The sequence below is a fragment of the Drosophila biarmipes genome, chromosome 2R (assembly GCF_025231255.1).
Source record: "Drosophila biarmipes strain raj3 chromosome 2R, RU_DBia_V1.1, whole genome shotgun sequence".
Classification (NCBI taxonomy): domain Eukaryota; kingdom Metazoa; phylum Arthropoda; class Insecta; order Diptera; family Drosophilidae; genus Drosophila; species Drosophila biarmipes.
Genome location: NC_066615.1, coordinates 11,393,473 through 11,406,816, shown reverse-complemented (window position 1 = coordinate 11,406,816; position 13,344 = coordinate 11,393,473). Strand labels below are relative to the sequence as shown.

Sequence of the window (13,344 nt, the reverse complement as noted above, 5' to 3'; positions counted from 1 at the left end):
CCATTGTAAGAATAATAAAGTATACGATGAAAAAAATGTCTTAGATATCGTCTTCAACTGTTTATCTATTAATATTTTACCAGACGTGGAGTCCAAATGGGTTGCTTGCACTCATAACATTAATAAAACCGGAATTTAAGAAAGTAAAAAGCTTTCCCTAATACTTTTGTATTTTTGCATACAGGTAAGTATAATGAACCTCTCCAGCTGACACGCAAGAACATTTCAACAGCAAACAAATAGATTTGAAATGCTGATAAGTATCAGCATTATAAACAATATGAAACAGGTATTTCCTTGCTGTTCCCAGATATGCTGATCTGCCAGATACTCGGCTGCTACTCACTTTTTGGCACTGCCCAGGTCCAGGTCCGCACAGCAGACGTTGCAGTTGTGATCCTCGCTGGAGTCCTTCTCCTCCCGTTTCCACTTCTTATTGGCTAGTTTGCTGCAAGAAAAGAGGCGGAAGGAGTCGCACTGGTTAATTCGCGAAGGTCCAAGTTCAAAACGAGGCGATTAGTCAGGTCAGTTCTAACGAACAGCTGGGGTCATTCAACGGCCAGAAGGTCGTTGGCTGAAATCAGCCAATTAGCCGAAGGCTGTCGATCGTGTTGCCCAACGCTTGAACCCACTTAAACGAAACACCTCCCCCGAAAGCCAACAGCCGGGGCCCCGGCTCCACCCAACTGCAATTGACTTTCTCCCCGGCTGTTATCCCAGCAAAAGTTGCATAACAACAGCACAAACCCGTTGGACCAGGCAAACAAACACTGAATGGGGTTTTATAGCCAAGTTTAATAAACCTTACTCTGGCGCACGGCTTAAAGTACGTGTGGCTCTATCACACATCTTACAACTACAATCTAGGAGACGCACTGTCTCGATATGCATTCGGATTATGTCAGTCACTTACAGTTCTTACACAATAGCGAGAAGAAGGGAATTCCTGGGTGTCTTGTACGTGCTCGGCGTGAGCAATCGCCAATCGGTCCGCCGCCTAACTTATTCAAATGGCAAAATTCGCAATTTCGCTTACGAAACAAACAAACAAATATAATTTAAGGAAAATTTTCAACCATAAACAGCTAGTGAAAACATTACACTGGCGAAGCATTTGAAATTCGAATACAAAGGGTGTAGTAGTAGCAGCTGTAGGAAGCTCAGTCAGTATACCCGCTTATAACCGATCTACTTAAGATACTTTTAAATTTTAGCTTAAGTCACGCTAGGTGGGCAGATGGTTCTGCTGATGCTGCTGCTGCCGCTGGTGGAACCTCCTCCTGCGGCGCGCCCAGTGCTCGTAGTTGTTCTCCAGGTTCTCGTAGTAGATCTGCTCCTCCCCATCGGGGCCACCGTTCTCCTCCCAGTCCTCGCCGGGGCCGCCGAAGACCGGGTCACTGGTGGTCAGCTTGAGCAGCACCACCTCCATGGTGCAGGCCATGAAGAGGAAGCCCAGCACCGCGAAGCTGATGGGCAGGCACATCAGCCGCTCCACCTGGCAGAGCACCACCGCGGAGAACAGCATGCTCCCTGGATCTCGGATCTCGGATCTCGGATCTCTGATCTCCGATCTCGGATAGCCTGGTGCTTCTGTTGTTCTGGTTGCTCTCCGACACGCCCGGGTGTGATGATCCGGCTTTCAGGTATTCAAAATGTTTGTCGACTGGCTAGCGACGCTGGGCTCACTGGGATCTGTTGGCATGGCACTCGCGTTGAACCGATTTCGCCAATGGAAGCACTTAATGCCAATTCGCTATCAAATCGCGATCCGCGTCCCACGACACTGACAACTTTCTCGCACAAGGTTCGCCTTTGTTATGCGCAGTTGGCTTTGAGAGTCGGCGGTCAACAGCTGAGATCGGATCGGATCGGATCGGTTCGGATGGGGGTCTCTATAGCGAAGTCTCTCCACAGCTCCAAGCGCCTTGTCCATATCCATAGCATATCCCATGCCGGTTTGCGGCGTGGAGAGCGGGAAACCTATCTCTGATTCGCTCTCTATCGCTGAACAAACAAGTTAGTGACGTAAGTGGGGCCCCCTGCACACCATCCCGTGGAACAGGTCTATGTAGCGGAATCCCAGCCATGACTGTGCACATTTCCATGCAGATTTATCGCCTTTCTTCTCCGAGCTCCGAGCTCCGATCTCCGCCAGCAGCCAGCGGCCAGCGGCCAGCTCCCCAGATTTGGAAATCTCGTCAAGCAGGAACCGTTTCTGCCGAGGGGGAAGATAGTCGGCAGTCAGCCTCATCGGCTGTCTACTGCATTCATTTGTCTACTAATTTATTTTGGCAATATTTTTCCCGCTCGCCGCTTGGCCTGAACTTCATTAATTTCCAAATGCTAATGGTGAGAAACATTCCGCAAACGGGTTGGCTTAGTTCTTGTCTGGCGAAAAATTAATGTATGCATGCTGCCAGCGGTTTATTAACTAATCAATCGCCTGGCTGGCTAAGAGTTTATTTTAATCACTGTTTTGCCAATAAACGGCGCCACGAAGCGGCCACACTTTCATCGTTCTGCGACCTGGGGAACATTTTTCAGAATGCCCGTATCCGATGTCTTGAGATTCCCCAGAAATCAGCCCTGAGAATCTGGGTTAATTCATGTATGTCTCATGTGTCCCATTAGCATATTCCCGCACGAGAAAGCGTCAGGCCCTCGGGTTCCGTCTTTATTAATATCCCAACCGAGAGCTTTCACAAGTGCCTCATTGATAACACGAGATCCGGAAATTCCCAGAACCCGAAGACGGTTTTAAATTCTTGGTAGAATACTGAGTAATTGGCATTATAAAGTTTCTATTGTGATACTCCTATCACGTTTTTATTATCTAGAACTTAATCATCTTTTTGTGTGAGATCATCACGGGCCGTATCTAAATGGTTTTTGGAATTCTTTCGACATCTTTATATGCTTTGCCAAAATCTATCTTTTATTTGATTTAATAATTTACAACTGCAGCCTAAAAGCAGGCAATAAAGTATATGCGCTATGGCATACGTATTTTCAGCACCTTTTACCACAAACTAGATAATAATACTCCCAAATCCTATGGATATAATCGCTATTGTTTAAATATTTTGAAAACATTTCTCGCCTGCCACTTGTTTATTGTTCTCACTCTCACATGCGGTTTCGGATCCCACTTTCGACTGTTGAATATGTTTCGGATATAACTTTTTGTGGCTTTTCACTTGCCACAAGGCTAACATAACTCGTTTGTTCTCACTTTAATGGCAAATAAAAACCCAGAATATCTGCGCATATCTGTGCTGTGCCATGGGGCAGCAGTAATTGCATTTGTCTGACTTTCCACAGCTCCGCAACTTGTTTGCTTTTTATCGTAAGCTACTTTCTGAGAGACGTTTATAATATCATGAGTTTTTAAGCCCGGCAATTGGTAAGTGAAATAAAAGTACACTGAAATTGTTTGCTTTGTTATATAGTTTCAAATTAAGAACAAAAATATTGCTATTTACTGAGTTGGTTAGCCAGTAAGATATTTAAAAAATTGTAATGCGATTAAAGCGAGACTATAATATACATACATCCAAAATCAACTAAAAGTCTACTGTTGCATTTAAAAAACGGAAATAGTAAACATTTTACTAATTTTACGTTATCTAAAAATAAAATGATAGTCTATTTAAAAAAGTTGAGGCAATATTTCAAGGTACACACTTTCAATAAAGCTTCATAGTTTGCACCTCAAATTTTAAATACAATAATACATCCTGTTTGTTTGCATTAATGAATGGGATTTCCCGAAAACCCTACAATTGCGAAAAGCATAGTACGCTAATACACTCAAAAATGATGTGTAGCTGCCGCAACAGAAGTAATACAAATAAAATTGTCAACAAGCGGCTAATTAAGTTGCCATTGAATGGTGACGAAAGCAAACAATCGAGGCGCGTTGTTGGCCATGGCTAATTGTTATTGGCAATTCGTGACGCTTTTTAAGGGAAAAGCGAGGAGGGGGGAAAGTAGTGCCCTTTGTTGGCCAACGACTTCCGTTGGCCGGGCCATTCTTCAAGATTCTATGGTTCTTATGACCAAATTGGCGAGCAGTCAATGACAGTTCGCCTGGGCTGGGCTGGGAATGTTGAGATACGTAATATCTAACGGATCGGCGGGCCATCCGCGGAGCCAAACAGGTGCAGCATAAAGTCGAAACAGGTGGCGCGGGTTGCGCAATCCCTAATTAAGGCGAAGCTACGTACGCGATGGCCAAAGCGAGCCACTGCATCCCGGCCAAATACCAAGTGGCAAATGGAGGCTGTAGAAAAGGCAACAATTATGTCAAATCTCTTTCATTTGGCCATTTCCCACACGCAAACGCAATCAAGTCGTGCAAAACGATGGCCACGTAACCGGGTTGAAGCTGCAGTCAAGAAAGTTTAGTTTCAGTTTCTATTTCGCATCTGCATCTCTCGCTGCAGTTTGTATCTGCCAGATACACAGTGCACATGGACTGCATCCGCACGTGCGGCTGCCGAGTTTGGCTCACGTACCCGAACTTGCCAGCTTCGTTTTCAATATTTTGATTTATCTCCATTTGATTAACTCACCCCAAGAGCCGCTGGGCGCCGCACTGCAGCAGGTAGGCGCCTCCGATGAGACCCACCACGGAGGTGAGGCCCAGCAGTAGGTTTCCACATCCCGGTCGATGGATTGGCAGCTCCATGATGCAGATATAGGGGCGCATCCAGCGCTTCAAGCACTGCGGAGTTCGCATTGAATTCAATTACGATTGCGATTTCGAGATCGATTCCATTGCATTTTCATTAGAAACCAACACACACAGCAACCGGAAGTCACTGGTACTTAAAGTTACCGCTAATGAAACCACCAACTAGACTAAATCACAGAAAGGCTCCATAAAACTTATCAGAGCTGAGAATTCCACCACCATATCATTTCTTTCAGGCGGCTATCATCTCTTTGTCAGACTTTTTACGTGTTCTTCGGCCAATTCATACTTTGGCCTCAGCCTTATCAAAAAGTTTTTGTTTGCTCGGTTTGAATTACCAAGATTTGGACATGAAGTGGTGTGGGTAAATACCCTTTACAGGGCATTTGAGTTTCGATAGGTTTAGCTTTAGAATTTTGTGCTGTAATAAAATTAGTTGCCAGCGAAAACATCACGTAAGTAAATATTTTTAGCCACAGCTCATTACTGCTTAAAGCTTTTGGACACACTCGACTTCGTGACGATTAAAAAATTAATAGCAGCATAAGGCCAAGAATAACTATGAAATATAGCAGCACTTGTCATTAATCACTTAAGAGACATTATTCACTTCAGATGCAGATGGAGTTTAAAAAGCTTTGGCTGCAATCGTCTGAATCACGTACAGGTCGTTACTTATTCGTTTATTTATTTGCCTAAGTGTTTTCCTGTGTGTTTTTATTTTTGCACACCGCGATTAGCACTAATTAAAGTTGATAAATGTTTGTATGAGCTGTGGCAAAATTCTTATCGACAGTATTGCTGTTCTCGGGCGAGATCTGCGACGGGAGTTAGGGTTGCATAACTTCCTTTTACTTTGGGGTTTTTCGTGTGTGTTGGGTTCTAAGAAAAATGTGTTTAATTATCGTGTTATTCACTTCAGTTGGCATTAAAGTTGCGGGGTTAATTTTGTATTTTTATTGCCCGAGGAATCTTCCAAGAGTGCCGAAGTGAACTCCGCCGGGGGAATATCTGAATAAATAATTACCACAAATTTTGATTTCTCGTTCGGTTTGTTATTTCTGTTTGCAGTTGTGTACGACGATTATCAATCACTTTTCGGGGAATATCTTTCGCAGGTGCTTCGGCCCGCTAATTGCCAAAGCCCCCGCACCACCGATCACCTGGAACTCACTCCATCCTCGAGTAAGCCCGAGAACAAACCCGAATGCCTGACGCAGTAATTGAAACAAATCGCGGCTATATTCGTAGCGTAACAAAACTGATTAAGATCACGCGGCTAAGGGCCTCCAGTGCGCCGGAGATCTTCGGTTAACCTGGCGAACGGAGCAGCTGACTCCGACTGGGACTGAAGCGGCGACAGGTTTGTTTTAGCCAAGCTGTATTGGGTTTGTTTACTGTTTTGCACAATATATATAGGGGGCATTATATTGGATTTTGTTTGCCCACTTCGTTATTGCGGACCGTGTACATAAGCCGACCGTTGATTTGATAAGCGTTCCGCTCGCGTCCAGTGATAAATATATAGGTTCGCGACGAAAAACTCGCAGATAAGTGTCAAGACTTTTTCGGAGGCTAAGGCACTCATGCAGTATTCCCCTTCCAATTCTCCTAATTCCGGGCCTAATATTAATTCTAATAATTGTAATCTCTGTTTTTTTTAATTTTTGTAATTTTGTTTAGGTTTTGTGTGCGTTGCGGGCGAGTAACCAAAATGGAACTGGCCATTGCTGGCGCAGTGGGTCGGGCAGAGCTTTGTCGGCCATGCAACCGGAGGGTGGAAAGCAAATCCCCGTTGAGCCCTCTGAAATATGGACAGTTATGACCCCTACCCATCGCCCATCCATTGTCCAACGGACCTTATGCAAATGCAAATGCCACTTGGCAGCTGCCAGTCACATGTCCGCCGCTCGGCTGGTGGCAAGAGTTTGTGGCCAGAAGGAAAAATAAACCGCTGAAATCGATTGGCCCTGCCATTGGCCCTGCCAGGCTTGCGGCAATTAATTGGCATTAATCAACTTAATTATGAAATATTCGATAAGATTGCGACTCCACTCCTCGGGCGGCGATACTCGTGCGGAAAAACGAAATTATCACGGAGTGGGTTAGGAGTCTCAGGTTTGGCGGCCAGTCGATTCTGGGATGCTCTATATGAAGTGACACATTTTACAGGTCTAGATACTATACTTATTAAGTAATAGATCAATTCTGATCTAATGTTTTTGTTTATTTCCCCAAATAATCAATTCCATAAAACCCTAGAATTACCATCACATAATAGATTGATCAATTTTATGTGGTTTATATTGGCTAGATGTTATAAAAAATAAATAATAGATAAATTCACGACTTTAATCATTATTTTCCTTACTTCCTTTAGCTCTCAATTCCAGGAACACCATTAAAAACCAAAATGACCCCCAATAAACTGTACCACTTCTTCCAATGAACAGACAACAATACGATTTGAAGAGGTTTCTTCAACTACGATCGCCAAACTGGGTTGGTCGCCCATTATCATTCTAATGGAACTTCCCCGCCACTTGGCGCATAGTTTCCCAAACAAATTGCAAACTCATTTGAAAGCGCTGTGGCCAGAAGCAGAGGCACTGGGTTTCTCTTTGACAATTGTCGAAACGGATTCCCAGAAGAGCCCAGCTGCTCACGGAACGACTTCTGGCTGTACGAGTGACATGGCTGACTGGCTGACTGGCTGACTGACAGACCGACTGCGCCCGAGATTTTGTCATTTCCATTTTGAGGTCGGCAAATTTGCATAAATTGATATCCGCCCGCAGTCTGAGAGCTTCGGATGGATATGGAGACGGAGATGCATGCAACCAATGCAGTTACTGCACACGAGACTGTGGGCTCCATGCGCACCCAAGTCGGTTTGGGGCAATAGGCCAAGCCCAGCTGCCAGTGGCTTCCGTTCTGGTAGTATGAAAAATAAAGCTCCAAAGCCATATTCATGCTTTTTAAAACGCTGCTTAAATATTTGCTATAAATTCAAAGAATCATATTTTTAAATCTAAGAATTGGTGTACTCCTTCTTTATCCCTTCGGTAACCCTTCTGTAACCCTTCTGCAACCCTTCTGCAACCCTTCTGCAACCCTTCTGTAACCCTTCTGTAACCCTTCTGACCACTTTCCGTACTCCTTCTGTACCCCTATTCTCCTTCTTTACCACTTCTTCATTTTACAACTAACTTGCTTGATTTATTTTTTAAAAAGTGGTGGTTAAGATCATTATAGAATGAATCCAAACATAAATTTTAAAACATGATCTATATATTTCCACGACTTTTTTAGCTAAATCCAGTCAGTTAGTAAAAACTTAAGCAAATGGTAAGCACTCTTGGCTAAGTAAACACAAGCTTGTATCTTTATATTAGTCAAGTTTTTGCCTTATTCGATGGAACTCTTTGAAAGTGCAAACTGAAACCGGCTAGATACGTGTTAATTAGGATCAACTTAATATGCGTACGACTTTTATAAGAGCAATAAAAGGTAGATGAAAAACGGAGATAGTGCTGTGGAATGTATATAGCTTCCCCCTGGATCCCAACTCACCTTAATCTATCTCGCAGCTGCTGGTGGGTGAGATGGTCCCGCTGCAACACCTGCAGGATGCGCTGGCACTGGCTCAATCTCTGGCGCCTCCTCAAGGTCGGAGTCTCCGCCTCCAGCATCGCAATGCCGCTGTCCACACTGGAGTTCAACTGCTGCTGGACGGGATCGGGGTCGGGACTGGTCTGCTTGCTGTTGCTGTTGCTGCTGCTTCTGATGTTGCTGCTGCTGATGTTGCAGCCCGCTGGCGACGTTGCTGCTGGCGCCTCACCTGCCATGTTGCCGCTGTGTGTGTCGTTTGCTTGTGATTTCAGAGCGGCCCTAGGCCATTTCCGCACTCAGTATCTCAGTATCTCGGGGATACACAGGCAGGCATCACCTCTCTCACGCACATGAAACACTTTTGGCAAACAATTTGCTTCACTGCCCCGCTTTTTGTTGTGTGTTAATTACGCGCCAGTTACGAGCATTGTTTTGCCACTGAAAGCGGGCCCGCACTGCCTTCGACTTGGGCCTCGAAAAAACAAAAAACACACAAAAAAGTCGCTTACGGAGCAGCTTATCAGGCGGCGCGATACACAAATTCAGAATTCAAGACTTCCCATGGAGGGTGCTGGTGCTGGCTGTGTTTATGCCTGGGAGCGTTCGCTTTCGTACTGCAATCAAAGGAATTTTTGGTTTATTTTTACGGCCCGGACCCATAAACAAATGCGGCAGCAGATAACGAACTCGTACTTCTCGCAGTCCCCCAACCCACACCCACATCGCGTCCCATCTGCCAGATAACCAGAATCCACCTCATCGCTACTCATCTCCCCGAAAAAAGCGCCCCTGACGTCTTTGCGTTGGTCTGTCACCTTCGACTCCGCGTACTCATGAGATACAATATCTGGACGTACTCGTATCTGGGCGTGGCTGCACCCAAGCCGAAAAAATGCACCTCGCACGCCCAAATATGCAAATCTCCGGCACGTAATTACGCAGAGTGCTTCGATTTGGGGCCAGTTAACCCACTGGGCTGCCTGGCAATGGGTTAAGTGGCTCGCCGGCTCATCTTCGCCAGAGCCTGAGGCCCCAGGCGCGAAAAGATATTCGGCAAAAAGCGGGAAAGGCCAAGACAGCAAATTGAAAAAGAGAAATTCTTGGTCTCCAATCGCTTTTTTCTTCGGCCACTAAAATGGTTGACTTGAAGCGCTGACAGTGTGTCTGCCAGAGTATCTATGAATGGATATGCGGATAGTTGGGTAGATAGATGGATGGACGGAGCAAACGAGATGACTGCGATTTTGTGTTCGACGCACTTGTTGTTCGCTCGGTCTCCAGAGTTCGTTGTTCAGTGTTCAGCGATTTTGGACATGAGAAGCCAAAAAAACACTGGCCTGCGGGCCTCAAAAGAAATTTCTTTCTTTTCAGCGAAAACCGGCCGAAAAAAGATATGTGGAAATTCTGTGAATGGCATTTGCAGCGGATTTGAAAGATAATTTGGGCTGTGCAACAGCGTGATATGCAGTTCCCCAAACAATGCGGCAATTAAAAATGCATTTGCCATGCATAGAAATTCGAAAATCCGGCGTTTTGCATATCATTTCTGTTGAGGTTGGCCAACAGAAATTGATTTCCATTCCAAGTGCATTACCCAATATGCATCAGTTTTGCCTGCATACAAACATGTATCTTTGTGCGCCGGCTTCTGTATCTGCGGGCTGGATTTGCGCAATTTTCACACAATTGTTTGCGGCATTCGCATGGCATGTCGAATTAAGTTGTTACAGTAACTAATCTGATGATTAATTAGACAACGATTTCAGATGCAATTGGGTCGCCGGCAAATGGGTCAACTCCATCCGGAGAACTGGCTAAAAAGCTGTGCTGAGGCCTGAGCTGCCTGATGGCTCAATTAATTATGACGGCGTGCGCGAGAACACAGGGAGAAATTAAGATGTGAGTTCGAGATTTTTCTCAAAAATATACAACATATTTAGGAGGTTTTAAAAATTGCAGGGTTGCAAAATATGTAAAGGTAATTTAAAATTTAATAGCCGTGTGAGTTTATAGAATAAAAGTTATTATGCCACAAACATAATACAATTTTACTGGCTCTTAAAGGTCGCTGAGGGGCTTTATTACTCATATTTCTGTGTACTCTTTCGAACTGATTGAATTCTGTGATATGGCACAAAATTAAGCCAAGTTCATTGGAAAAAAAGGTAAATGTAGGCCAAGTTTGGCTTATTTTGCCTCTGTGCATACTGGCAAATAGTTTAAGGGAAACTATTTACCAAGCAGCGGGTGAGCCGCTACCAAAGTGGCTTTTACTAACGGTTTCGCACTCTCTTCCCGGCCAGGCTTAATAGTCTTACCACACTCATGGACCCCCATGCCCCCGTGTACATAGCCATATGGCCGTATAGTGGGGCCGCAGGGCGCAGCCGCAACTGCCGATTCATTGGGAAATCAGTCAAAGCGATTCCACGCCAATGATGCGTTGTCCGGAGTTTCTTTTTGTGGTGGAACTGAGCCGTGCCTCTGGCCCCTGGAGCCCCCTTCGAGAGCTACAACAATCTGCTCGAGCGGACGGAAGTCGGCAATGTAGACGCCAGTCGCTGGTTAATACTGTTAACCGATGCTGTCCGATTGGTTTTGGTTATCGCAGTTTTCTCATTTTTCTCGCTGTTACTTGCCTACTTTTGTTCGTTTTCAATTTACGGGTGAAATGGTTGTTATTTCTGGACTTTTTTTTCGGTTTGTAAAAGTTGTTTTCACAGCCGTGGCTAACAAGAAAATAATGAACACAAAATTGAGGCACACACGCAGAAAATCAATGGCAACGACTGGATGTCAGCGGAAGTGCAACCTGTAGCAAATTCCCACAGCCGGGGGTTGTTCCAGGGTTCGCCTCAGAGCGCATTCCAGCTACAGTGGTCAGTCGGAAGAGGGAACATCTCTTCTCGGACTTTTCTGTATTTTGTGTTTAATCTTACTAGTTTGATCCATGATTTAATTTAATTCAAAAGAAAACATTCTGCGAGTTCTAAGTATATTCGCTTGCTAATTAACGCATTTTATCAAAATTTTACCAAATATTCCTTTGATTAGTCAATCCCCTAAATACTTTTTAGGTTCTGTTTTTATACTTTTTGAGTCACTTTAACTATTATAATAAACTCATGTTGTTTTTTAAATGACTCACATTTCTGTTGTCTCGAATATTAGTTCTTGTGTGAAACTAACATTAACCATATAGGGGTTCTAATGACGATAATATAGTACCAAATAAAATGAACAATACTGGATCTGTAACATAACTGCTCTGCATATTTACTTAAACATTTTTCCCCCAATCGGTTCTTTTTTTGGATCTCGTACTGTGTCAGCGGTGGTTTTGTTTTGGGCTGACATTGACACCTGTTCACCTGTCCACCCGGTCACCTGGTCACCCTTTGGGCCCCCACCACCATTAATTCTTTCCGTTTTAGTTTGTCGCTTTTCGTTTTTGTTTACTCGTCATTCGCTTTGCGCATGAGTCGCATGTTCAGCTGATGTCGCTGCTGTCTCTTTGGGCATATCGCACGCTCCAGTGACCCATTATGTACCTCAGATACAGGGTCCGCGTCTCTATGGGGACAGGAGTGCAGGGCTCTCCCAGACACATCCGCAGCACTCACTGTAGCACTAAAGTGTTTCGGTTTTGGGACAAGGCTCGGGGCCGCCCTTCGAGGTGCCGCTTCAACGGTTCGAGGTTCGGGGTTCGGGGCTTGGGGTACGGGGATCGAGGCTGGGTACTTGGGGTCTGAGACTCGAGTTTTGAGGGGTTCACTTAACGCCGAGGTTCGCAAAGATCGCACACCATGTAGCCTGGCCGCACACGTACTCTCCGATGCCGAGCGCCACTCCGTTGGTGCAGAAGGTTGAAACGCGAATGAGCGGAGAGCCGCCGACTTCCAGCCGAGCCGCGAGTCTGGCTTACCGAAGTTGCCCTAGCTTTACCGTTGGCTGTCGCTCGCCGTTCTCTCTGGAACTGGGCGTTCGCTCTGGTAATATCGCTGGCTGGAAAGGCTCTCTCTATTGTCGCTGCTCAACAGCTGTCACAAAGATTTAGCGGCAAACTTTTGTTCTGCGCTCTTCTGCCACATTCTGCAGCAGCTTCTGGGGTAGAACTCGTTTCTGGGGGAGGGGCTGGCGAACGGGTTCCGATTTCAAGTTCGACTAGGGCCCAGTCTAGGGCATGGAAAGTGCGATTCTGCGGGGGGAGGGCACTCTTAACCCTTGGCAACATTAGGGATTTCATTCTGTGTCTCTGAGTACCTTCAGATCTCTTGTTATGGCCCTTAGAATATTAGCAGACAGCCTTTATGTAATCCATAAATATTACTAAGAATTTATAATGCACTAAGCCTAAATAAAGCCTAAGTACTTAAATACATTTTATTTTTATATATTGTTTATTTATTTATATAAATTTTATATATATTTTTCATATATAAAAGTATTACACTTTAAAATGGGATTTTAAATTTTGTTTATTTCTGAGAATCAAAGATTTTCTCAAGTAAAGTTTTCAGCTCCTCAGAAGTTGCCCAGACCTAGTGGGTTAAGCACTTGCATGGCGTCCAATTGTTGTCCCAAGTACCTAACTTTTTCTTGCCTGCTTTCTTCCCGTTTGCCGTTTCTTCTGCTCTCGCTCCCTCTCTCTGCATTCTCTCTTCCTGTCGGCCTTTTTGCACGGTAAACTTTTCCACTTAGCGCGACGTGTGCTAAAACGTTAATTTGTATGCATAGAGAAGCAATTGAAGATGGGAGATTGCGCGAAAGAGGGGGCGTGACAGCCGAAGAAAGGGCGGGAGAAAGGGGGTCTGGGCTGGAGACTGAGACTGACCACTGGAGATTCGGTTACACAAGCTCGCTTAGAAGGAGGCCTCGCGAAGGCAGAGACAGACGGCTATAAATAGTTTATGGCCGGCCAGCCGATTCGGGAAGTACCCTACTCGCGTAGTACCCTCTATAAGGAGTGCGAAAGAGTCGGCGGTGGGACTGGGCCTGGTTTATGCTTGTGGCCCGCTTTGACCCACCTCGGTACT

At 45.1% G+C, this 13,344-nt stretch overlaps 2 protein-coding genes and 1 long non-coding RNA gene across 16 annotated transcripts in view; 1 reads left to right on the top strand and 2 right to left on the bottom strand.

Moving 5' to 3' along the window:
- The window catches only part of LOC108030034 (titin homolog), a 29,884-nt gene extending 17,695 nt beyond the window's left edge, over window positions 1-12,189 (bottom strand). For 2 of the 14 annotated variants that reach the window (XM_050887248.1, XM_050887247.1), the window contains exons 1-3: window positions 11,860-12,160; window positions 8,270-8,922; window positions 347-448 (exon numbers count right to left, since the gene is read on the bottom strand). In XM_050887248.1, the coding sequence (XP_050743205.1) occupies window positions 347-448; window positions 8,270-8,544 (377 nt within the window). In that variant the 5' untranslated portion in view covers window positions 8,545-8,922; window positions 11,860-12,160. Of the gene's footprint in view, window positions 1-346; window positions 449-4,574; window positions 4,727-5,613; window positions 6,031-8,269; window positions 8,923-11,859 lie in introns of those variants that run through there. The other 12 variants (XM_050887253.1, XM_017102600.3, XM_050887249.1 and 9 more) reach the window with 10 other exon arrangements.
- Window positions 776-1,828, bottom strand: LOC108030038 (uncharacterized). Its single transcript, XM_017102609.3, has one exon. It carries the CDS (start codon window positions 1,523-1,525, stop codon window positions 1,226-1,228), a length of 300 nt encoding a protein of 99 aa, XP_016958098.1. The 5' UTR covers window positions 1,526-1,828; the 3' UTR covers window positions 776-1,225.
- Window positions 5,975-7,042, top strand: LOC122818168 (uncharacterized). The gene is made up of 2 exons (XR_006367656.2): window positions 5,975-6,059; window positions 6,380-7,042. It is a non-coding gene; the product is annotated as an uncharacterized LOC122818168 (long non-coding RNA).
- Window positions 12,190-13,344: the final 1,155 nt, after the last annotated feature.

What these genes read in the sequence shown, in the direction of transcription:
- LOC108030038 (XM_017102609.3), bottom strand. Translation starts at nt 1,525, where the DNA reads ATGCTGTTCTCCGCGGTGGTGCTCTGCCAGGTGGAGCGGCTGATGTGC.